The 22830-nt window shown below is 35.2% G+C and overlaps 4 protein-coding genes across 4 annotated transcripts; 2 read left to right on the forward strand and 2 right to left on the reverse strand.

Moving 5' to 3' along the window:
* Window positions 1–518: 518 nt before the first annotated feature.
* LOC116163556 (GPI mannosyltransferase 3) lies at window positions 519–4451 on the reverse strand. The gene is made up of 8 exons (XM_031477554.1): window positions 4131–4451; window positions 3877–4081; window positions 3680–3833; window positions 1978–2259; window positions 1367–1468; window positions 1009–1194; window positions 754–957; window positions 519–695 (listed from the first exon to the last, which is right to left on the reverse strand). Exons 1-8 carry the CDS (start codon window positions 4374–4376, stop codon window positions 611–613), a joined length of 1464 nt encoding a protein of 487 aa, XP_031333414.1. The 5' UTR covers window positions 4377–4451; the 3' UTR covers window positions 519–610.
* Window positions 4452–10543: 6092 nt separating this feature from the next.
* On the forward strand, window positions 10544–12001 carry LOC116165008 (serpin B4-like). Its single transcript, XM_031479274.1, has 4 exons — window positions 10544–10698; window positions 10765–11550; window positions 11602–11743; window positions 11796–12001. The coding sequence occupies exons 1-4, from the start codon at window positions 10597–10599 to the stop codon at window positions 11909–11911; spliced, it is 1146 nt and encodes a 381-aa protein (XP_031335134.1). The 5' UTR covers window positions 10544–10596; the 3' UTR covers window positions 11912–12001.
* A 7217-nt stretch (window positions 12002–19218) lies between these two features.
* On the forward strand, window positions 19219–20734 carry LOC116162643. The gene is made up of 4 exons (XM_031476296.1): window positions 19219–19698; window positions 19762–19983; window positions 20038–20489; window positions 20563–20734. The coding sequence occupies exons 1-4, from the start codon at window positions 19507–19509 to the stop codon at window positions 20720–20722; spliced, it is 1026 nt and encodes a 341-aa protein (XP_031332156.1). The 5' UTR covers window positions 19219–19506; the 3' UTR covers window positions 20723–20734.
* Window positions 20735–21349: 615 nt separating this feature from the next.
* Window positions 21350–22830, reverse strand: LOC116163657 (leukocyte elastase inhibitor-like). Its single transcript, XM_031477702.1, has 4 exons — window positions 22721–22830; window positions 21875–22660; window positions 21684–21825; window positions 21350–21590 (listed from the first exon to the last, which is right to left on the reverse strand). Exons 1-4 carry the CDS (start codon window positions 22820–22822, stop codon window positions 21475–21477), a joined length of 1146 nt encoding a protein of 381 aa, XP_031333562.1. The 5' UTR covers window positions 22823–22830; the 3' UTR covers window positions 21350–21474.

Raw genomic sequence — 22830 nt, forward strand, 5'->3', positions numbered from 1 at the left:
GTAACATAACAAAAAAATAGCATTGTCTTATGTTCTGAACGTCATTTTATATCGTGGTCTGAGTCTCATTTAAATAAGAATGACAGATGTCATTAGACCATCTATTTCACTTTATCTACTTATCTTTATATTATAAAATGAACTTATTTTATTCATTGGTATGGTATTAAATACGCCTTAAATTTGTATATTAGTCAATTTCGAAAGCACGACGATTTTAATGCGATAGTTCAGAATAAATGCTCTTTTTTAATAATGCCGAGCTCGCCTTCGGTTCGCACGGTATTACTCGAAGCGGGACGGATGAGATGATTTTACTCTCCTGCAAAACACACAGTGGGTACCGAGCGATAAGAAGTAAGTAGGTCACTTCACAAAAATCAGTTCACTGCAGCGGCAGAAGTTCTGATTCGAAGATTCCTGGATTTGAAACGAAATGTCCACAAAACCTGCACAGTTTTTGTTTTACAATCTCCATGAACCAACGAAACGTAGAGTAAAAAAAATGTTACATAAAGAAACAGTTTATAACGCCGATTTATTTACAAAATTGAGCAACACCACGCAGTTGTAAATAAAAAACTATTCAACGTACCTACCTAAAATTTTATTACATTAGTTGGTAAATGTAAATATACTTCCCAATTCGACCACTGGGGGAATATGTATGGAAGATTCTTTTCATTAGTTTATATCTAAAATAAGACAATTACTATACACTACTTATACATTCATGTAAACGTAGCCTTTTACCTCCTTAAAATATCAGAAATATAAACAGATACAGTGTCAAATGTTATTATATGAGTAGGTAACGGTTCATCTTTCGGATAGGCACGCCGCAACCACAAACTGGGACTGCTATAAAAATCATCGGCTTCATCAACGTAATTCTTCTCGTGTTGAAAGTTAGGCTCGCACGTTAAAAATCTTGTAGTGACATTCACATGCAAAAAACTACGAGTTTGCAAAAGAATTAGCGCCTTCAATTACAATAATTTACGTTACCTATACAGAGGAGTTGAGTGGCAAGGCATTAAAAACAAAAATCTTGTACCGTGAGGATTTTTTTCGGCTATCGATCTCAATGGTACCATCACATCTAAGGATCCACGTTGATGAATTATTGAAAAATACACGGCCGGAAGCATATTTCCTGCGAATATTACAATGCTCACTAACCAAATTAAAACCCTAAAAAACGAAGTATGAATTATACATGTTTTTTTATAACGGGCGATCAAAAATGAGTTGCTGTCGAGTCGCCTTTGGAAGTGCAAGTTAAGTACGATTTCCCATGTAAACAAAAATTCCAAAGGTGACTCGACAGCTCATTTTTGATCGCATTGTAGCACTGAGCACTTACGGTGAAGCTTTGTAGCTCCATCTTGCCATGTGTGATGAAGTTATCTTTAAAACTATGGGTAGTAATGGCAAAATAAAACGAAATTCCTTGTGTTCCAAACAACTTCAAAATAAAAGTAATTGTTAATAAGTATTATTCTATTGTCAGCGCAAAATGGACGAAGACTTTAGTTTGTGGCTTAATGAAAAAATAGACGGATTTGGCGGGAGTCTATATGAAGTGAAAGCTTGTTCGTGTTCAATTCTACGTAGGTAACAAATTTTGTTTTTAATTTGAACACCGACTTTTGAGAGTGAACCAAAAAAATCGACGGGCTTTCAGCCTTATAACTAATTTTAGAATCTCATTAAACGGGAACCACCAGACAAATTTTAGTAAGTATTTTGTCAAGTGAATTTTTTGTAATAGGCTTTCTGGGCAAAATTTAAATTTAGGAGACGTGAAGGACGCTGTACAGCAGAAAATCAAAAAAATTTTTGTTGCATTTAAACAAATGTATAAATAAACGGCCTTAATTATAGTGTCAAACCCAGTTAAATTGGTTCAACGGGTATTTTTCCATTAGGCCCTGAACTCAAGTTTGCGCCAACAATATAAAGGATTTAGTTTACCTGTAAACAAATAACGTGAACACGATACATCCCAAAAGAGCTAAGTCATGTTGGTGTTCACGTCTATGTTTCAAAATGTTCAGTGTGATAATTACAAACGGTATCATTTGAACACCCAAGACTGCTGGCAATCCCGAAGACAAGTACCAATACCATGGATGTACACCATACCATTCACCAATGTTGCTAAACACATTCGCTTTTAAAAACTCATAACTCGTTATGATAAACGTTCCGTGGGCATACGAATCCAACACAATGGAAGTTCCCAAAGTAATGGATCTACAATATAAACAAGTATAAATTGTGCGCAACTCTTGTGCAGATAAATGATAAAGCGCATTTTATCGTTATGAGCGCAAGAGATTTATTTTCTGTGAAGGCAAATCACAATTTTCAAATTAATTAATGACAGTAAGATCTTTATTTTTATTTTAATAAGTTATTTTGGATGCATAAAATTCGGCGCCCTTCAAAAGGGTGCCATTTAAAAGTAGACATATCCACAGAATACGGCCTTTTCAGAATAGAAACAACAATGTTACAAATTTGTAAGGTATTTTGGCGGACCCTGGTGCGTGTGCTGTGAACTAAAGCATCAAAATCAGAGTAGCGCCATTTGGGGACCAGCTTCTAAAGCCATGAAGTAATTTCTTATTCTGTGGACATATCACGTAGGTAGAGAAAAACAATACACGTAAATCCCTATGCCTACTTCTTATATTAGTAAATATCACTGTATATTCACTTTGGTCTGCGCATGTGCAAACTCAATGTTCACCCACATAAACAATGTTTAAAGTTTAAGCATTCGGTTTCTGATTGATTCTGGATCAAGACCTACCCTTTTTAGCAGCTTTCCATTGATGATGTGTTTCAAGTAGATTGAGGATACTAAATGTTTTGTATGCCCTTTCCAATTAAAAATTTAGTCAAAATACTTACCACTAAACTGAGGTGCCGAAAAAGATTCTGATCACCAACGAAATTTAGTACCTACCTGGCGATTTCTCAATAACTTTAATGAATCCTAAATAATTTTTTGAAAATTTGAAAGAAAAATACTACAATCTTGGCACATGTCCAGCAAAAAAAAAAATTAAATTCCTATAAATGTTAAAGAATTCCTCTGCAATACCAGACTGCCTCAACATCCCTTCAAATGTCGAGCAATTCCTACTAAAAAAATACCATTCCCTCAACTGGAGAAAACACAAAGATAAAGATCACAATTTAAATCTGAATCTACCCAAGCAAATCTTTGGTTTCAGCAATGAAATTATCTTTATGATTTATAGTCGTTTTTTTGTTTATCTACTATAACCACAGATTTCAGTAATAAATGTAAATTTGTCTCTACAGTAAAAAGCGTAGTGGTAGAGCATTGGGTTATAAATCCGGAGGTCGGGTGTTCGAACCTGGGTTGAGGTGAATTTTTCATCTGTGGCGGAGATGGAAATTACCTTAGACCAGTTCAGAGCATTCTACCGGCTACTCCGAATTAGGTTTTCCTGCAGTTTTCCTAATTTGTAAGGTAAATACAGGAGTAGTATAGACCAACTTCTGCAGAGGCACCTCTAAATAGCATTATGCAGGTCACTCTGTAATTGGGCGCATGCCTGTTGAGGGCCCAAAACAAGAGGGACAATAATAATAATAAAAAGCAAACGAGGTTACACAATCTGAAGAACGAAGTACTAACCCTATAGGTATAAACTTTCTGAATATTATGCTTAATAGCTTTTCTTCCGATATTATCAAGTAGTAAACGCACAATGGAAACCAATGTATTACAGCAGTTGGTCGCATAACACACAAGCTCGCCACTATCCACAAAAAACTGGTGTCACTGTAGCCTAAAATGCAAGTTACAATGAGAACTGAACCTTTACAACCAACTTTTTCGACTCCATGGAAATTTAGATAAGGCAATTACAGTTAGGGCAGTCTCCAAAGTGTTAATTAGAGTACGAGACCCGGCATAGAACCAAAACCATGCAGTCGAAATACTAAATACTGCCCACTTTCTCCTCTCGCACCACTTGTAAAAACAGTAATCCGCATAAGCGCTTAGCACAGATTGCAAAATCCTTGGAAGATAAATCTAAAAAAGGTGTAGTAATGTGTGTAATGAGCACAATACAAAATCGTACCAACAAAAGTGGATAATCCAGATGGCAGAATTGTAGGATTTTATACATGAAGTATATAATTAAAGGTTGTGCATAGCTTCTTATTCCCAAAACCCATTCCCACGTTAAATATCCGTAATTGAAGGCAAGCTTGTGTGCTACCTCCAGGGACTGCCAATATTCATCGGGAACAAACCATGTCTGGACTAAAACAACTGACAACAGACGAACAAGCAGAAACAGCACAAACACGTCGTAATTCTTCATTTTTCATTCAAAAAACTATTTAAATTTAAACATCTTTTGAAAGTTCACACGCATTGTTTGTTAGGTTAGAAACACAACCACAGATCACAGTGTTTGAATATACGAAGTATGTCAAAATGATGGTGTATAGAGTAAATATTACAAAAGATATGCTATGTTTGGACGTTAGGCAACCAAACGTACTTTATTGTAAACCTGGCTTTACGGATTGTAAATGGCCAAACGGGGAATACATAGCATCTTCGGCCCAGCTTTGGGGATGATAAATTAGCAGTATCATTGAATTTATACCTATCACACCTAAGGGCTGGTGTAATTTGCAAATGGCGAGTGTAGGTGGGGAGCGGTTTGTAAACATAGGGTTATTCTAGGAGGTTTTTGAGTGAAATTGTACTAATTGTAAAGTGAATTGAGTTTGTCCTGACGTTTTTCAGACTTGAAAATATAACCCCTTAGTCGTATACTATTTGACAGGCTTTTTTCTTCAGAAGTCGAGGCTGTCTTGAACTAGCTTGAACCCGCAATTAACTTTTTTCTATATATGTACAAATAAAGATCACAATTTATTACACATTACGTCGATTGTGCTTTAAACCAGCATGACTGTTCGTGGAGTAATACACTGACCAGTGACCACAATATAAACAATAGTATTTTTCGATGTCGTGCTCTAATAATTATCGATTTAAATTTTTCTTACTTAATTATGACATTACTTACAGACTGCATGTAACATTCTTGAATGTAGCATGTTATAAGATATGCAGCTTTAAGTTGTTCTTATTGTGAGTAGCTAGTGTATAACTACAGTGTCAAATCAAATTTTTGAAAAGGGTGTGTATAGGGGACACTTTAATCGAACGCTAATAATTCTAGCACAATTACACTGATAGCAACTGATGTTATTCACAGCGGTGCGACTAACTTGGGTGGTAAGATCGTACACCAATTGCATGAAATTTAAACAATGTAATTAGCGAAATAAAATCACAATTTAATTAAAAGAAACATAAATAAATTTACAAATGATTGTAAATAAATCACACCAGTTGACTAAAGTAGCGACTTGGATGTGACGTCGGCGGAACGGAATGACGCACGGACTCGAGCGCCACCAAGGGATGAAGCTGGTTAAAGTCAATGGTCAACTCTACGGATCTCACAGGTATATGACGACGATTACGGAGGAAAAATCTAAAAGCAGAATTACGGCCCACGGCAAAACAGCAACTTCTCTATCGCGAATACAGGCAACAAATGAATTAAATACTGGTAGCTACGGGAAATTAAATGCAGGACAGTAAAGCAATATCTCCTTGTAATTAACGTAGTAGAAAGTATTAAACGCTTAACTTTAAAATTTAAACGGTACGGTGATAATGAATTAAATCGTACAGTGAAAAATTTCCAAAAGCTATCTACGTTTCGGTTACAACACCAAAGGCAAATAGATCCCTACTAAACAACGGCTTTAACTTTTATAAAATTCATAGGGGGTCAAGGGTTTTCCAGCCGACAGAGCGCATTCAATTGTTTGCATCTAAAAATTAAAACTTTTTTAAGGCTGTTAATAATAAGCTAACGGAGCTGTAATTTAAAAATATTAATTCGCTCTTATTGCTTCTAAATGACAAGAGCTTTCGAGCGCTACAAGAATAGTCCAATCATTCCAACGGGAACAGCCACAAACGGAACAGCTAAATACGGCCTCTTGTTTTCCCCATTACCAAATCCTAAAACAAAAATAGATATATCATCAATAACAGCTGAGATACACTGCAGTCTCAACCAAAATGGGACACATGGTACACAAATTCTTCGTAAAGATCTTTAACTACTTATGGAATATCTGCCTGTATCGAAATATCTTTAAAATGACAATGAAAACCAACGCATTCGTTAACGTTAGGTACAAAATAAAAGTAATTGTAATTAGGTACAGTGCTAAAGTAATCGATTACAATATTGTAATCCGTAATCGAATACAAATTTTTTGAAGTAATCAATTACTGTATTATTGGCACAGTAATTTGTAATCAGTATTCGAATAGGTACTTACTTGCAATCTTGCAACTACAAACTACAAACAGAGACATCTAACAAAATGTCAGACCTTTCATACCACTTTCAAACCTCGGTATAGCAGCCGGCTTGGACTCGTGGTACGAACAGGACTCCTATGTTGCGTTATACAGTTTCTATTCGTTCGTTTTGTATTGGGATGGGAAATTAAACGAATAATTTTGTGCGTAAGAGAAAACCAGAAAGAGAGAAAACATCAAAATTACATGACTTTGCTCCTGTATTGGTTACCATTGATTCAACACGAAGAGTAGGTATATGTGAAAATTCAAACAGTATTCATGTTAAAGTAGATCATCTCACAATCAGACCTGTATACTAAACAAAAGCACAGTTAAGTAGAGGACTGCCCTTTCTCGTATTGCTTACGTACCGTCCGGCAGCGGGCACAAGAAGGAAATCAACAGTGAACAGACACAGCGAAGAATCGGAACTGTATGTATGAGGTACTTCCTCACGGTATAAATAGTTAGCCGACTCACACAGGCAACATCACACTGATTGTAGACTTCTACATAATGGATACGGAAATTAATAAATACCGGTTCTTAATAAAATCATATAAAGAAGTAACCACCTGTACATACTTAAACTAAAAACATGATTCGGTTAATGGTACTATTAGAAAACGAACCTTTTGGAGTTTTGTACTTTCAGAGTTGGTCGGTCGATGGAGGGGAATAAAAAAAGCGCACTGATCGTAATCCAGATCAGGTATAATAAATCGTCTGGTTGAGGTTTAGTTTACGTTGTTAAAACAGTAACTAAACAAATACAAATTAAAAGTCGATCTCCTACTACATATATTCTCAATTGAACAACTAAATGCGCTTTGCTGGAAAATGATAAACTCAAAACACGCCATCAGATAAGTAAAATTACTTAAATGGGTTATCGAAAGATTTGAACTTTCATACTACCGTTAAGTGAAGGATTAGGATTAATTACTCAATTATACTACCTACCTATTTGAGATTCACGCCCCAATCATTACTTCACGTTTTTCCAAAAAAACCATCTCCATGGCTTACGCCGAGGCTTACGCCAACAATAATGACGTTAATTTCTATGCGAAACAGAGCATTAGAGCGATTCAAAAAATCCAAACAGGAGGCTCACTGGCTCTATTACAAAACCATGCGTAATTTTATCAATAAAGCCAAAAAAAGCTTATATTGAATTTAAAATTAAAAATACTAAAAACACCAACATTTAAGGCGAGCTTTCGGGCATCGATATCGGACGTAAGCCATCCAAAACGCTACTACCGACACATAATAAGCAACGTTAATGAGATTAATAATTTTTTTGTGTCAACCAACAGCTGTAAAAAAAAATCCAACTTTGGTAGAGTATTACCACTCCACGATTCATAGTAACGAGCAAGTTATCTTTTAATATGGTAACGGAGTCAGATATTCTCAAAATAATTTTGGAGTTTCGTTCTAACGCATGTGGAAGTGATGGCCTAACACTTTTTATGATCAAGCTTTGTATTCCAACTATTATATATCTACCTGTTATTACTCACCTCAGTAACTACTGTATAGAACACTATGTATATCCGGATGCATGGAAAATCACTATTGTTCATCCTTTGCCCAAAACATCCGGCCCGAAACAATACTCTGACCTGCATCCTATTCCTATCATATCTATCGTGTCAAAAGTCTTTGAAAAGGTCCTAAACGTGCAGTTGAAACATCACGTAGAACAATTTGGCATTCTTCCCGAAAAACAATCTGGTTTCCAAAAGGGCCATTCGTGTGAAACAGCGCTATTATCTGTAACTAATGACATTTTGATCAATTACGATAATAGAATGATTACTGTATTGATTTTGCTAGATTTTTCTAAGGCTTTTGACACGATCGACCATGTTCTTTTATTGTCAATATTGCACTTTGCAGGATTAGAAATAGGAGCTGTGAAATTATTATGCCATTACTTAAAAAACCGCAGCCAGTATACTTCGTATAATAATTCTGTTTCTTATAGTCTCGAAACCAGTTGCGGGGTGCCGCAAGGGTCAGTGTTAAGCCCTCTCCTGTTTTCTATATACTCTTCACATTGAATTAACAAACTTAAATATTGCAATTACCACCTCTACGCGGACGACACGCAGATATACCTACTATTCGTTCAAAAGTCACAGTGCCCTCACAGCTGGTTTGGAACTAAATGAAGATCTAAACAATTTTGTAAATTTTGCTGCCGAACATTCCCTCTTCGTAAATCCAAACAAATCAAAAATGCTAATATTTGGCAGTTCAACAAATGAAAAAACAACCAATGATATATACTCTATTTTGAACATTAAAATTGGTGACACAAAGTTAGAACTAGTAAATTACGCTAGGAACTTGGGATTAATTATGGATTCAAGTTTAAGGTTTGAGCGTCCAATTAAAAACTGCATTCAAAAGCCCTTTTTAAATCTACGGTACATCTATAGCATTAAGGAATTATTATCATACCATTCGAAAGTAATTTTATGCAAATCTCTTGTGTTGTCCCACTTTTCTTTTTGCAGCAGCGTTTATGGCCCTTGTCTCACTAGTGAAACTGCTCGCAGAGTTCAAGTGGTTCAAAATGCATGTGCTCTTCTCATTTATGGCATTAGGAAATACCAGCATATTGGTGTTAATTCCGTGGCTTAACATGGAAAAATTGCGACTTCTTCATTCTTTATGTTTGTTTCAAACAATTTTGCTATTCAAAACACATGCATATCTTTATAATAAAATTACGTCCAGAACAGATGTTCATAATATCAATATTCGACGGAAAGATCTAATAAGTATTCCAACCTATACACTTAATATTTTCAAAAGGTCCCTTACTTATAATATAACAGAGCTGAATACCTTTCCGTCGTATATAAAAAACCTTCCCCCACCTAAGTTTAAGTTAAAAATTCACTTCTTATCGGGTCTAGATAGCGTTTATGTAGTTTGAGTAATATATCTAACTATATTTTTATTAGACTCACCCTCCCTCCTTATTCCTATCCATCCATTGTTGCTCTAGTTTGCAGTCTTGCTTATTGAAACGCCATTAGTAGATACATGAGCTTATGTCTATATTATTTGTGAATTACGTATGGGGTTTAGTGGAAGAGCACAGCGAAGCAAGTAATTGCTCCCTGTGAACTGCGCCTTTAGCATGTGCAGTTGATATTAAATTATGATGTTCAGTTTTTTTTGTACTGTTAGTTATTTTATGTTCATGGTAATAAAGACATTAGTATTATTATTATTACTTGCTATACTAGGAGCGATTTCTAGTGAATACAGCACATGTCAAAACAATATTTGAATAAGTTAAACTGTAAGTGCAACAAAATTTGTTTAACATTAAAGATGCTTTCTCTGAAACTATGCGTTTCGCTATTTTAAACAATGGCTAATGGCTCTTTGGTAATACAAACTTCGAACGCCATGCTTCAATAAACAAATAACAAAATTTAATCTAGAATGCAAATAATAAAATCCAACCCACATCGGTGGAGACTGCAACGCCAAACATCTTTCATGCAACAGCAAACTACGAGCGCCTATACGGTCCCCATTTGTACGACTATGCAACTACAAGCCGTAGGGCGATATTCATTGACTGACCACTGGAGCCCATCTACTACCTTCCAGCGGAACGCAGGCCTGATGTTCTCGACATCATCCCACTTAGAAACGGTCACTAAACCTCGATTTTCCACGATAAAGAGCGCGATAAATATGGCGACCTCCGCAACCTGGTCGCAAAAATTGTAACACGAAATTTAAAGATAAATAAATGGTACGAGAAAGAATTACACTTACACATAAAACAAAGAAAATAGACATAGACATTGAGAAACCTGTACATTCGGAAGCCATCGCAAGCCCTTCACCTACGCCGACCTTCTGCCAAGCTTCCTACATCATCATCATAGATGAAAACAATGTGCTATCACGTGATGTGATCGATGAATATAATAAGGAGAAGTTAATAAGAATCAAAAGTGTAATGTGATTTAAATTTGTTTACATATATGTCTGCCTCTTTATCAATTATATAACCATTTTTGATATGCATGCAGTATAAATAGATTTGTCAATATATTTCCAGTACAGTACAATATTTAAAACCAAACATCAAAATGAAAATTTTACTCGCTTTAATTTCAGTAATCTCAATTCATGCCACCGAATTGGAAGAGTTTCAAGATAGTAATCTTAAATTCGCCGCTGATGTGTACCAGGTGAGTGAATTTGTGTGTCCTGTTTTTTTAAAGATTAAAAAATGATTACCATTAACTCCTTTTTAGGCAATATCCCAGATAAATGAGCTAAACTTCTTGGTATGTCCGTTATCAGCACAAATAATTTTATCACTTGCAACAGTGGGAGCTAAAGCAAATACGGCGAAACAGTTAAGCAGCTGCTTGCATTTACCAGATGATTCAAAAAGAATCAAAAGTATTTTTGAAAAACTTAGTTACAATTTCGATGTAAAGGAGCCCTACCAGTTGTCGAGCGCAAACAAAATTTTCTTGAACGATAAATGCGATGTTAAAGACGAGTACAAGGAAGTTGCGGTGAACACCTTTAAATCTGGAATAGAAAGTATGAATTTTGCCGATGGGGAAAAAGTCGCGATGGAAATTAATCGGTGGGTCGAAAGCAAAACTAATAATAAAATAAAGGATTTAGTCAAGGGGAATGATATCAATACCGACATCCTAGCGCTTTTGGTAAATGCTTTGTATTTTCATGGGAATTGGGCTTATGAATTTGGGGACAGTATGGGATATCAAGACAGATTTTATGTAAACGAGAACGAAACTGTGCTAATTGACCTTATGACTCAAAGAAACGACTTTAATTATTACAATAATAAAGAAGTGAATGCTGAATTTCTGGAGTTACCTTTCGTTGGGAACGATGTGACAATGACGTTCGTTTTACCCAAAGAAAAAAATGGCGTATCTAGATTAGGGAAAAACATTTCAACGGTACTTTCCAAGCAACCTCTAGAAAAAGTCGATGCAATTATCACCATTCCCAAGTTTAAAATTGAATCGGTTATAGAATTTAAAGGTGTTCTGGAATCGGTAAGCGCAAACTAAGCATGAGAGAATACAGGTTACCCCTCATGTTTTTAGTTGGGCGTCACTGATCCATTCTCAAAAGGCGCAAATTTTGATGGCATTAGTGATGTTCCTCTTCACATTGACAATGTTATTCAAAAGACATTTATTGAAATCAATGAAAAAGGAGCCACTGCTGCAGCCGCCACGGAAATAAGTAAGTAGGATGTAGAAATCTATTTTTAGAAACAAAATTTCGTTTGTTGCAGCACTAATGATGGATAGCCTGCCAAATGTATTGTTTACCGTTAACAGACCTTTCATATACTTTTTAAAACATAGAAGTAATGGAATAATGTTTGTTGGAAGGTACTGTAAACCGTAATGTACCTATCCACATTTATACTTTTCCACAGTTTTTGTTTCTGTAAGTTTTTTGACAAAAATAAAATTCCGAATGGTTCAACAGAAATTAGATTGGGGTGATTTTCATTTGTTGTACCGCGGCAAACCTAAACAAGTTAAAAAGTAATCGTAAACGATTTACATAAAGCGCATTTCCACTTGCATTCATTTCCCATTTGTAAGATGCAACTTCTGTTAAAATCGTAAAAATCCGGCCACAAATATGAAAGATAGCGTTGCACATGGGCAATCCATTGTTGACGTGCTACTTCAATTTCAGTTTATGAGAAGAATTTCATTTCAATGCTTTTCGAAATAAGAAAGTTGGAACTGCGCATGCGCAAACCTAAATTTTAAAACTAATGTTAGATTTTCCTTTGTTCCAAGCGCCTAAGTATCAAATTTCACTTAAATGGTTCCATAGATAAAAAAGTTGGCACTGCTCATGCGCAAAATAAAATTTTGAAACTGGCGCTAGATTTTCCTTTATTCCAAGTGCCTATGTATCCCATTTCATTTAAATTCTTCCATAAATAAAAAAAGTTGGCACTGCGCATGCGCAAAACCAAATTTTGAAACTGGCGTTTGGTTTTCCTTTATCCCAAGTGCCTATGTATCAAATTTCGTTTAAATTCTTCCATAAATAAAAAAGTTGGCACTGCGCATGCGCAAAACCAAATTTTTAAATTGGCGTTTGTTTTTCCTTTATTAACTTTTTTTGTAAGCGGTACAGAAAAAATTCCTTCCTTGGTACAAGACTCGACACCATAACGAACCAAATAGCGAAAAAAGTAGAACAATAGCTCTTAAGATAAAGAACTAGTAGCGTCGCAAAACGAGCGGACGGACGGACGAACGGACAAAGTGGCCACAATAGCGCATTTTTTTTTTATTTTTGTGGAAATGCGCTAAAAAGGACACTCGGCTTGATACTCTCATATATTTAAAAAAAATATTTGTATAGGTACCCCAAGACCTAAATCGATAGGTATGTTTTGTGTTCTATACGTTAAAGACTACTATAAAGTATAACAACAACTCTTTTATTCTTTATTTGGAGAAGAGCTAGCCAAACTTATACAAATAAGTAGAATAGATGACTGAAGTTACTTCATCTTGAAATGAATAAATAATTTGAAGAATAACTATTAACTATTAAAATATGCATTACTTCGATTAATGTTGTAATTGAATTTCTGCGTACTTCATTGGTTTTGGGGAAGAATTGGAATCGGATCGTTTATATTTTAGTCTTTTCATAATATTAAAAGAAATTTAGTATTAATCACCACGACAACATTTATCCATTTTATAAAGCTATCCAGGCAAGTTCTGTATCTTCTTTTCAGTAAATTTTTCTTCTTCATTTAACTTTCCGCGGCGCCGTGCCACTTACACGAAACCAAACCAATATTAGAGGATTTTGTTTCTCAAACAGATTAATTAGAGGGCTCTTAGTCAGGCCCGGCATTATAATTAAACTTCGCCTGCAGCCTGCATTGGTGTTGAGGGCATTTCAATTTTTCATTTTTATAGACGAAGTGTATAACAACAACTTTCCCAGAACAATTCCAAACGTTTTTAGCGCATTTCCACAAAAATAAAAATAAAATGTGCTATTGTGGCCACTTTGTCCGTCCGTCTGTCCGTCCGTTTGTCCGTCCGTCGGGCCACCCGTCCGTCTGTGCGTCCGTCCCTCCGTCTGGACGCTACAATTTCTTTATCTTAAGAGCTATAATTGTTCTACTTTTTTCGCTATTTAGTTCGTTATGGTGTCGAGACTTGCACCATGGAAGGAATTTTTTCTGCGTTTATTGCTAAAAAGGTTATTGTAAAAAAAAAACAAAAAACATGTTTTACACGTTCCATAATTTTACACTTTCGCCGTTTATTAACGATCCTAGAGATCGTTTATAATATTGTATTGCTGTCTGTCATCTGTCTGTTGGTCTGTCCGTCTGTTCTTTTGTCTGTCTGTCCATCTATTTGTCCGTGTGAACGATAAGTTTGTTTAGAAATGTCCGACCGCTTTGAAATTTGATACAAATGTTCTTAGTTAAAAGTAAAATTGGTCCTTATTTAAAAAATTTGTTTTGCGCATGCGCCATCCAATTTTTTAGTTGGTAAGATATCTAAATTAATGAAATTTTGTATGTAAGCACCTCGAGTAAATGTAAAACTAATGCCGAAACAGAATTAATGTATTTTTTCGCGAAGGATTCAGCGGGCCTTTGATATGTATTTGAAGTTAGCGTACGTTATTGCGCTTACCTGATGATAGAAAGAGATTGGGGTAGAAAGATGAACACTAGTGTCAAAGGCTTCGTTGATCCTTTGCGAAAAAATACATTGCCGTTTCCCTATGGAGCGTTTTATCTGGGACACACAGCACACTGTATTAATGTAAACAAAAACGACCAATTTCCATTTTTCTTCACATGTACCTGGATATAAAATATGGGTTTGATTCATAGAAAGAAATACAAAAAAATGCAATACCTATTTCGTGATCACATGTCCATGCTAAATTTGACTCTTATCTAAAATTCATCTTTACCACAAAATGAATTATTGGTACATTCTCCTGTTTAAATATATACACGCCGTTGAATATGAACAACATTTTTAATCCAACCAAAGGACTAGTCTTACTCAAATTAGTACCAAAATTCCAATCAATGAACCAAAATACCCAAATCCTTTGTTTGGATTCGATTCTTATCAATAAGTACCTACAAAAAGTAATCGGTTCAGGCAAATGGTTCTCATAGGTGGAGTCCTTTAGGAATATTAACATTGCTTCAAACAAAATTATTTAGCAAATGTATAAGAATAATCGACCACTACTTTACCGGCTCTAAATATCTTTCAATTCTCTTCCGTATTCCGTTGTATGCAAAATTGTATTTATCGCACAATACGCTGTCTAATGATGTCACTCAAATTTAAAGAACTTGTTTTTAACCAACCGTTACTGTTAGCAATTCGAAAACGAATCTTCTCTGTTTATCACAATAAGTTTTAATGATATGAGTTTATTTCCTTGCGGTTTGATTTTAGTAGTGCCCCTACTCCAAAATGTTCCTGGTGGCTCTTGAATTCTTTGACCGCAAATCGTGGCAAATACTAGAAATAGCATTTCTCTTACATAAAATGGCACGCACATGCGTTTATGACTTCGTTAAGAATTTAATTTCAGCGCATTTACAATACAGAAAGGTACAATATAGAAATACCGAAACGGGACTTCCTACGCGACGAACTCTCTCCTTCGTCCCTACGAATAGCAAACCTGAATTTTTGTCACGTGCTCGGCTTTAAACAGAACGGAACGAAACATTTAGGTCCCTAGAAATCGTGGCAACCGCGCTCGCTTTCCGCAATACCCTTTTTAGCGCATTTCCACAAAAATAAAAAAAATGCCCTATTGTGGCCACTTTGTCCGTCCGTCCGTCCGGCTGTCCGGCTGTCCGTCCGCTCGTTTTGCGACGCTACTAGTTCTTTATCTTAAGAGCTATTGTTGTACTTTTTTCGCAATTTGGTTCGTTATGGTGTCCAGGCTTGCACCAAGAAGGAATTTTTTCTGCGTTTATTGCTAAAAAAGTTATTGTAAAAAAACCAACAAACCGTTTTTTACATGTTCCATAATTTTACACTTTTGCCGTTTATTAACCATCCTAGAGATCATTTATAATTTTGTATTGTTGTCTGTCGTCTGTCCGTCTGTTCCTTTGCCTGTCTGTCCCTCTATATGTCCGTGTGAACGATAATTTTGTTTAGAAATGTCCGATCGCTCTTACATCTCCGTTAGTTATGAACTGAATTGCATGAAATTCAATATGGGCATAGCCTTAGCCATATAATACGCAATGCCAAAAGTTGAGTCGAATCGATTCAAAATTCACAGTGCCCCTTTCGCATCTCGACCATTTATAAACCGAATTGCAAACTTTTTTTCTTATAAAAGTATTTGAATGAAATTTGATACATAGGCACTTGGAATAAAGGAAAATCTAACGCCAGTTTCAAAATTTGGTTTTGCGCATGCGCAGTGCCAACTTTTTTATTTATGGAAGAATTTTAAACGAAATTTGATACATAGGCACTTGGAATAAAGGAAAATCTAGCGCCAGTTTTAAAATTTTATTTTGCGCATGCGCAGTTAACTTTCTTATTTAGAAAAGCATTGAAATGAAATTCTTCTTATAAACTGAAATTGAAATAGCATGTCAAAAATGGATTGCTCATGTGCAATGCTATCTTTCATATTTGTGGCCGGATTTTTACGATTTTAACAGAAGTTGGATCTTACAAATGGGAAATGAATGCAAGTGGAAATGCGCTTTGTGCACGGCGGTATAGACACCGTGGCTTTATGTAAATCGTTTACGATTACTTTTTAAATTGTTGTTATCGCGCTGGCTATCTCCAGATATACTTTTATTCTTGTTCGCTATGAACGCATTCTTCCCATTCTGAAAATGTACCTATGTTATTTATTATTGTAATATTTCGAGGAAACCGAATCGCGTTGAACGATCATTTTAATATCCTTAACACCCTCCATCTTAAATTCACAATACAAATCAAATTTGTCAATAAATTCCTCACTTTTCTAGAGTTAAAACGCACTATATAGCTCGGACTCACCCATGGAAATGGTGGTCTATACAAAACTAGAAACTTGCACACCATCTGACCCTTCGATTCCTTTATCCTCCTTAGATTCTTTTTTCATAAGCTTTTAAACCAAGTTTCAAACCTCCCCCTGATCAATAAATACCAGATCAACCAGTTTGTACTAACGATCCCCTTCTTCATATAATACTGACATATATCGGCAACAGCTTTCCATATGTGACATTTTGGATATAAATACTATTTCAGATGATGAATTCAGAGAGGCCATACATTTCTAAATGTTGCCAGGCGTACTTGTACCTCCATGAACGTTAATTTATAATCTGTGCATGAGGTTGAATAAATTTCCCGATATATGGAAAATCACAAAAGTGTGTCCAATTCATAAAACGGGATCTAAAGTAGATATTGTTAACTATCGACCAATCGCAATCCTATCTGGTCCGGCTAATTTTTTGAAAAAATATTAGGCAGACGTATATACAGGGTGGTGCCTAGCGCAACGCAGCATAGGGATTTTAATGGTAATTTCTTTATAGTGAATTACTAGCTCCCCTAATTATTTTAGAGCAAAAGTCTAAATAAGTTTTTTTAGAGAAAAAAATACTGCATCTGTTCATACTTTTAGTTATAATTTTCCATTTTTCAAAACCGTAGAAATTGACAAAATAAAAAATCACATTTTTATAAATCAGTGATGCTTTGGAATCTTTTAACAAACTACAAGCGCATCGCATCTAAGTTATCGTTGTTTGACGTCGAACGATTTTCTTAAACTAACCGACGCAATAAAAGGCATCTTAAGGTAATGTTTTTTTAGAGAATGTATGTTGCATCTGCATAGTATGTTTATCAGAGAGAATCAGAGTACCTACATAATCGAAGAAAAAAAACTGATTTGAAGCAGATTTGTCCCTAAACTTATATTCGGATTTTCGGCTACTGCAGCCAAAACGTTGAATGTATTGTCGTTTTCCTGATGGTTTTGAAGGACATTTTGAACGTTATTGCACTTGCAGTTCTTTAACTAATTTATAAACAAATATAAATTTAATATACGTCAAAGGCAAATAATGAAACGTGATCGCTGTTTTTTTAGGTAATTCCAAGGCATATTTGATTTATTGTAAAATGAACCTTTTTATTTTGTCGATTTTTACGGTTTTGAAAAACGGAAAATTATGAGTAATAGCATGAACAGATTCAGTATTTTTTTCTCTAAAAAAAACTTATTTAGACTTTTGCTCTAAAATAATTAGGGGAGCTAGTAATTAACTATAAAGAAATTACCATTGAAATCCCTATGCTGCGTCGCGCTAGGCACCACCCGGTATAATCATGTGAAAGGTCGACAACACGATTTCCAAAAAAACAAGACCACTGAATTAAATTTAATCGAATTCACACATAATGCTTCAAAGGCAAGATGGCAAGACTCAATACGATACATTATACACTGACTTTTCTAACGCCTTTGATAGTGCTCGAAAAGTTATCTCGGTTTGGGTTTTGGAATTGTCTATTAAAATTCTTTTCGTCTTACCTTTCTTCTCGAAAGCAGTTTGTGGTTTTTGGATCGGCTACGTCTAAGGAGGTGTTCAGTGTGCCCCGGGGGGTGCCACAAAGGTCAAATTTGGGACCATTGTAATTCATAGGGTTAATTAATGACTTGACCGAAGAAATCAAGTATGCAAATATTTTGCTGTTTGCAGATGATTTGAAACTGAGCTACCAAATAAAAGACTACTCGGATTGTTAAAAACTACAAACTTATCTCGATTCCGTAGTAGCATTGAATAATAAATCTGATTATTATTCAATGGTAGTAGCCAGTAGGTACAATGGAATTACTTACCCCTGAACATAGATAAATGTAAATGCCTACGTTTGTTTTTCTCGTAAGGCAGATGATATTATATTTCTGTCTAACATTCAGGGAAGAGTATTAGAGGGTGTTAGCAATCACAAAGATCTGGGAGTGCTTTTTGATGGCCAATTGAAATTAAACCAACAAGCGTTTGGTCTTCTATATTATGCATTTAGTGCGATCTAAGTTGGAATATGCAGTTATCATTTGGTAACCGTATACGAAAAAGCATATAAAGGCCATCGAAATGATTCAAACAAATTCTTACGCTGTCTTCACTTTAGACTTACGAGGGTGTACCCCCACTATGAACATTACGAATATTTAATCACCATGTAAAATTTTACGAGGCTAAGTGATCGAAGACGTAATATATCATTAATATTTTTGTTCAAACGACTTAATAATCAGATAAATTCTTCCTATTCGCTGTCTTTGATCAATATCATAGAACGAAAAGGAAATTCACATTGTTTGAAATCCCTAATGTACGTTCAAAAACGCACGACAATTCCCCAATTAACCGTAGGATGACGTACAGTGATTTGCACAAAGTTCAAATGAACAACTTGCACTTGTTTGGCCTGTCTTTATCGCAGTTTAAGAAAAATTTGTTTTTATGTTTATAGAAATATTATTTACTAGCTTCACTTGTTTTTATCAGATAGTTACTTGTATACATATTTTTTAATCACAATCATTGTCCTCAAAACTTTATATAGAATGTTATTTCTGTTGTTTTGAGCAAACACATAATTTAGTATATTATGAAACTAGTTTATAATGCAAGGGATTATGGCATGAGTGAATGTTTAACGCATGAGCGAAGCGAATGCGGTAATATCACGAATGTCATAATCCCTTGCATTATAAACAAATTTCATACGCTATTTTATCGCCGACTAGAACTTTTCAAAAATAAAAATTCTGATCGATAAACTTAAATCGGAAATACCTAAATCTAAAATTACATCAAAGCGGTTTTAAACATTACCATGGTTTTTGATAGCTCACTTTTGTTAATAAATAAATAAAGCGGCGCCATTTGCACAAAACACGCACAAAACATGAATTTTGCGGAAGATTTGAGTTTGTGTGATGCAATTTTAAAGAAAGCGGAAGAAGCGGAATCCAGTTTGTGTCCAAAGAAATCAGAAGACTTTTACAAAAAGGAATTTGAAAAATTTTGTCACTGGATGCGGAACAATAATGCCGAAATTGTGACAGAGAAGGTTTTGCTGGCGTATTTTCTGGATCAGGTAGATCAATTAGACTGTAAATAATTATATACCTAATTGTAATTATTGTTTCTTCCGTTTTAGTCAAAAAATTACAAGTCCTCGTCATTGTGGTGCATGTACTCCAAGCTGAAATGTATGTTACGAATAAAAAATGACATTGACATTAGCCAGTTTTCTAAACTTTCTGCTTTTTTAAAAAAGTGTTCAGTTGGGTATTCAGCAGAAAAATCTTTGGTGTTCTCAAAGAATCAGTTAATAAATTTTTTGACCTCGGCTTGTGACGAACAATATCTCCTTATGAAGGTGGGTGGGTTTCTCTTATTGCTACAAAAGGTTACTATAAAAGTATGATTTTAGGTTGTTGCAATATTTGGATTATTTGGTGCTTGCAGAAGGATAGAGTTTTACAATTTATGTGTAAGCGATGTCCAAGAAGAGGGTGCAGTTTTTGTGGTGAATCTCAAAGATACGAAAACACATCGACCCAGAACATTCACAATTTTAAATGATGATAGCATGAATTACACTGAGCTCATTAAAAAGTACATAAATTTAAGACCAAAGCATGTTAAAATAGAGAAGTTCTTTCTATTCTATGGTGCGGGAAAGTGTACGTGTAATCCCATTGGCATCAATACCTTTGGTCAAATTCCTCGTAAAATTGCCAAATATCTGAACCTTCCTAATGCAGATCAGTTCACTGGTCATTCATTTCGCAGAACGTCTGCTACAATCCTTGCAGATAGTGGCGCAGACATTCGAACATTGAAAAGACATGGTGACTGGAAAAGCGATGCTGTTGCGGAAGGGTAGGTATGTGGCGGATTCACGAGAAAACAAGAACAAAATTGCTAGAACCTTAGGATCTGTTAACACTGTTAGCTGCCAGAGAATCAGGGATTTGGCATCTTCATCAACTATCTCAGTATCTGGAATTACTAGTGCATCATCGACTACAAATGAATGTGTTCTTCAATCTAGTTCAGGCATTTCAATTTCCGGAAATTCAAATTGTACTATTACTATTAACATTAATAAATAATATATCAACAATCAGCCTAAATTTGTTGTCAAGGCGACTTTATGGCACAACTTTATGGCACGTGCCATAAAGTGACGGATTATTAATGATTTTGACATTCATAATCATAGCATTCTAATGCTAGTCGGCGATAAATAAATAAACTTGCTAATCTACACATTTCTGCACATCACCATTTTCCAATTTCCTGCGTTAACTTAACATAACCGTTTCCCTTTCCACCCTCCTAACCACAGCTCGCTCGTCGTCCACACTAAACATCCTGTTGATCATTTGGATTGTTCAGACTCCCTCTTTAAATAATAATATTACATTTTAAAACTCAGGTGTCAAATTTAGCCTAGCTCAAAATTTTTGTGCATCGTTATCTACGTGTCGTTTGGGATTGGATTTAAACAGAAAAAAATTTCAAAAGCGGAAAGAATGTACTCAGAAACCGTCAGGGTGTTCTGGTTGAAAAGAAGAAAATGTAAGAGACACGCGAAGGTCATTGTGCTGATAATAATCTGTATTTCTGTCCGTCCATCTCCGTCAAGGCAACACTTGACGAATTAATATTTTCTGTTTTCCATATGTTTGATAGCAGAATCAGAAGGACTTGGAAATTTTAATTTTTTTATTGCTGTGTTGGCCACGTGGCTTATAATAAAAAACTCATCAAGGTGTATAATAATCATATGATTCTAGTAGTAGTAAAAAAATTAACCCATATTGAAAAAAATTCAGATCAAAAAGCATAGCATAGTCGCTAACTATGGTCTAGAAAATCTTCCAATAAAGACAATTCCGGTAGTGCGGTGTCTCAAATAGTATATGAATGGATGGTCCGCAGTGAACGTCACAAGAGGCATGCTAATAGAGCCAAAACCTAAAAAAGAAATGATTAAACGTAAATTGAGGATGTCATTCTCGTGATAGTGATTTAAAAACACGTATATTTTACGGAGAAACAAGAACTTACTTATTTTGGTGGCAGCTGCAGCCGTTGTTCCTTTTTCATTAATTTCTATGAATGTCTTTTGAACAACTTCATCAATGTAGATGGGAGCTTCAGTGATTCCTTTAAAGTTTGCCTTTGTATTAAAAGGATCCGTCACACCTAACTTCAAAAGGAATTTGACAAAAAACTGACGCCAGTGATTGACTACTTACAACTTTTAAAATCTTTTTGAGATCTATTGTCGATGCCATTGTGAACTTTGGTATTGAAATAAATGCGTCTAGTTTTTGGAAAGATTGGGGTAAGATAACATCGGAAATATGATTTTCTAGTTCATTTAATCCATGATTGCTCTTTGGCAAAGCAATAGTCATAGTTACATCGTCTCCAACGAACGGTAACTCTAAAAATTCAGCACGGAGTTTTTCATTATAGCAATAATTAAAATTATTTCTTTGAAACATAAAGTTGGTTGATACGATTTCGGTTTCACTGACGTAGAATTCGTGCTTATAGTCGCCATTGCCATCAAATTCGTGAATCCAATTTCCATGAAAGTACAAAGCGTTTACTAAGATCGCATATGTGCTTGGGCTTAAGCTAATTTTCTCTATGATATCTTTGATTTTGTTGTTTGTTTTATTTTCAACCCACTGATTAATTATTTTGGTGGCCTGTTCACGATCATCAAAATTGACGTTTTCTATACCGGCTTTAAAAGTATTAATAGCGATATCCCTGTAGTCATTCTTGATAGCGCTTTTGTCACCGAGGTAAATCTTGTTTGCGCTGCTGAATTGGTACGGCTGTGAAACGTTGAATTTGTCGTTCACCTTTCCAAAAATACCTTGAATTTTCATGGGATCATTCGGTAAATGCAAGCAACTACTTAATTGCTCAGCGGAACTGTCTCTGGACCCAACAGTTGCAAGTGATAAAATAATTTGTGCCGATAACGGGCATACCAAAAAGTTATCCGCTTGTTTAGCAGATATTTCCTGTTAAATTAATTTATAGGTATTTTCGTATCCATTGTCAGCGAATGCTAATTGTCTCACCTTGTACAAATCAGCAGCGAACTCTACGTTACTATTTTGAAATTCTAGTATTTCATCAGATTTAATGACGGTAAGTATCACGCACAGTAACAGAAACTTCATCTTATTGC

Source organism: Photinus pyralis, unplaced genomic scaffold, assembly GCF_008802855.1.
Source record: "Photinus pyralis isolate 1611_PpyrPB1 unplaced genomic scaffold, Ppyr1.3 Ppyr1.4_LG2, whole genome shotgun sequence".
NCBI lineage: Eukaryota > Metazoa > Arthropoda > Insecta > Coleoptera > Lampyridae > Photinus > Photinus pyralis.

Excerpts from the sequence above, each read along its gene's own strand:
- LOC116163556 (XM_031477554.1), bottom strand. The coding sequence starts at position 4,376 with ATGAAGAATTACGACGTGTTTGTGCTGTTTCTGCTTGTTCGTCTGTTG. Across the intron at positions 4,082-4,130 it reads TGGATTATCCACTTTTGTTG|ATTTATCTTCCAAGGATTTT; the intron begins GTACGATTTTGT and ends CACCTTTTTTAG. Across the intron at positions 1,195-1,366 it reads TGGAGCTACAAAGCTTCACC|GGTTTTAATTTGGTTAGTGA; the intron begins GTAAGTGCTCAG and ends TTCGTTTTTTAG.
- LOC116163657 (XM_031477702.1), bottom strand. The coding sequence starts at position 22,822 with ATGAAGTTTCTGTTACTGTGCGTGATACTTACCGTCATTAAATCTGAT. Across the intron at positions 21,826-21,874 it reads TCAAAAAGATTTTAAAAGTT|TTAGGTGTGACGGATCCTTT; the intron begins GTAAGTAGTCAA and ends TTCCTTTTGAAG. Across the intron at positions 21,591-21,683 it reads TGCAGCTGCCACCAAAATAA|GTTTTGGCTCTATTAGCATG; the intron begins GTAAGTTCTTGT and ends TTTCTTTTTTAG.
- LOC116162643 (XM_031476296.1), top strand. The coding sequence starts at position 19,507 with ATGAATTTTGCGGAAGATTTGAGTTTGTGTGATGCAATTTTAAAGAAA. Across the intron at positions 19,699-19,761 it reads TGGCGTATTTTCTGGATCAG|TCAAAAAATTACAAGTCCTC; the intron begins GTAGATCAATTA and ends CTTCCGTTTTAG. Across the intron at positions 19,984-20,037 it reads AACAATATCTCCTTATGAAG|GTTGTTGCAATATTTGGATT; the intron begins GTGGGTGGGTTT and ends GTATGATTTTAG.
- LOC116165008 (XM_031479274.1), top strand. The coding sequence starts at position 10,597 with ATGAAAATTTTACTCGCTTTAATTTCAGTAATCTCAATTCATGCCACC. Across the intron at positions 10,699-10,764 it reads TCGCCGCTGATGTGTACCAG|GCAATATCCCAGATAAATGA; the intron begins GTGAGTGAATTT and ends ACTCCTTTTTAG. Across the intron at positions 11,744-11,795 it reads TGCAGCCGCCACGGAAATAA|CACTAATGATGGATAGCCTG; the intron begins GTAAGTAGGATG and ends CGTTTGTTGCAG.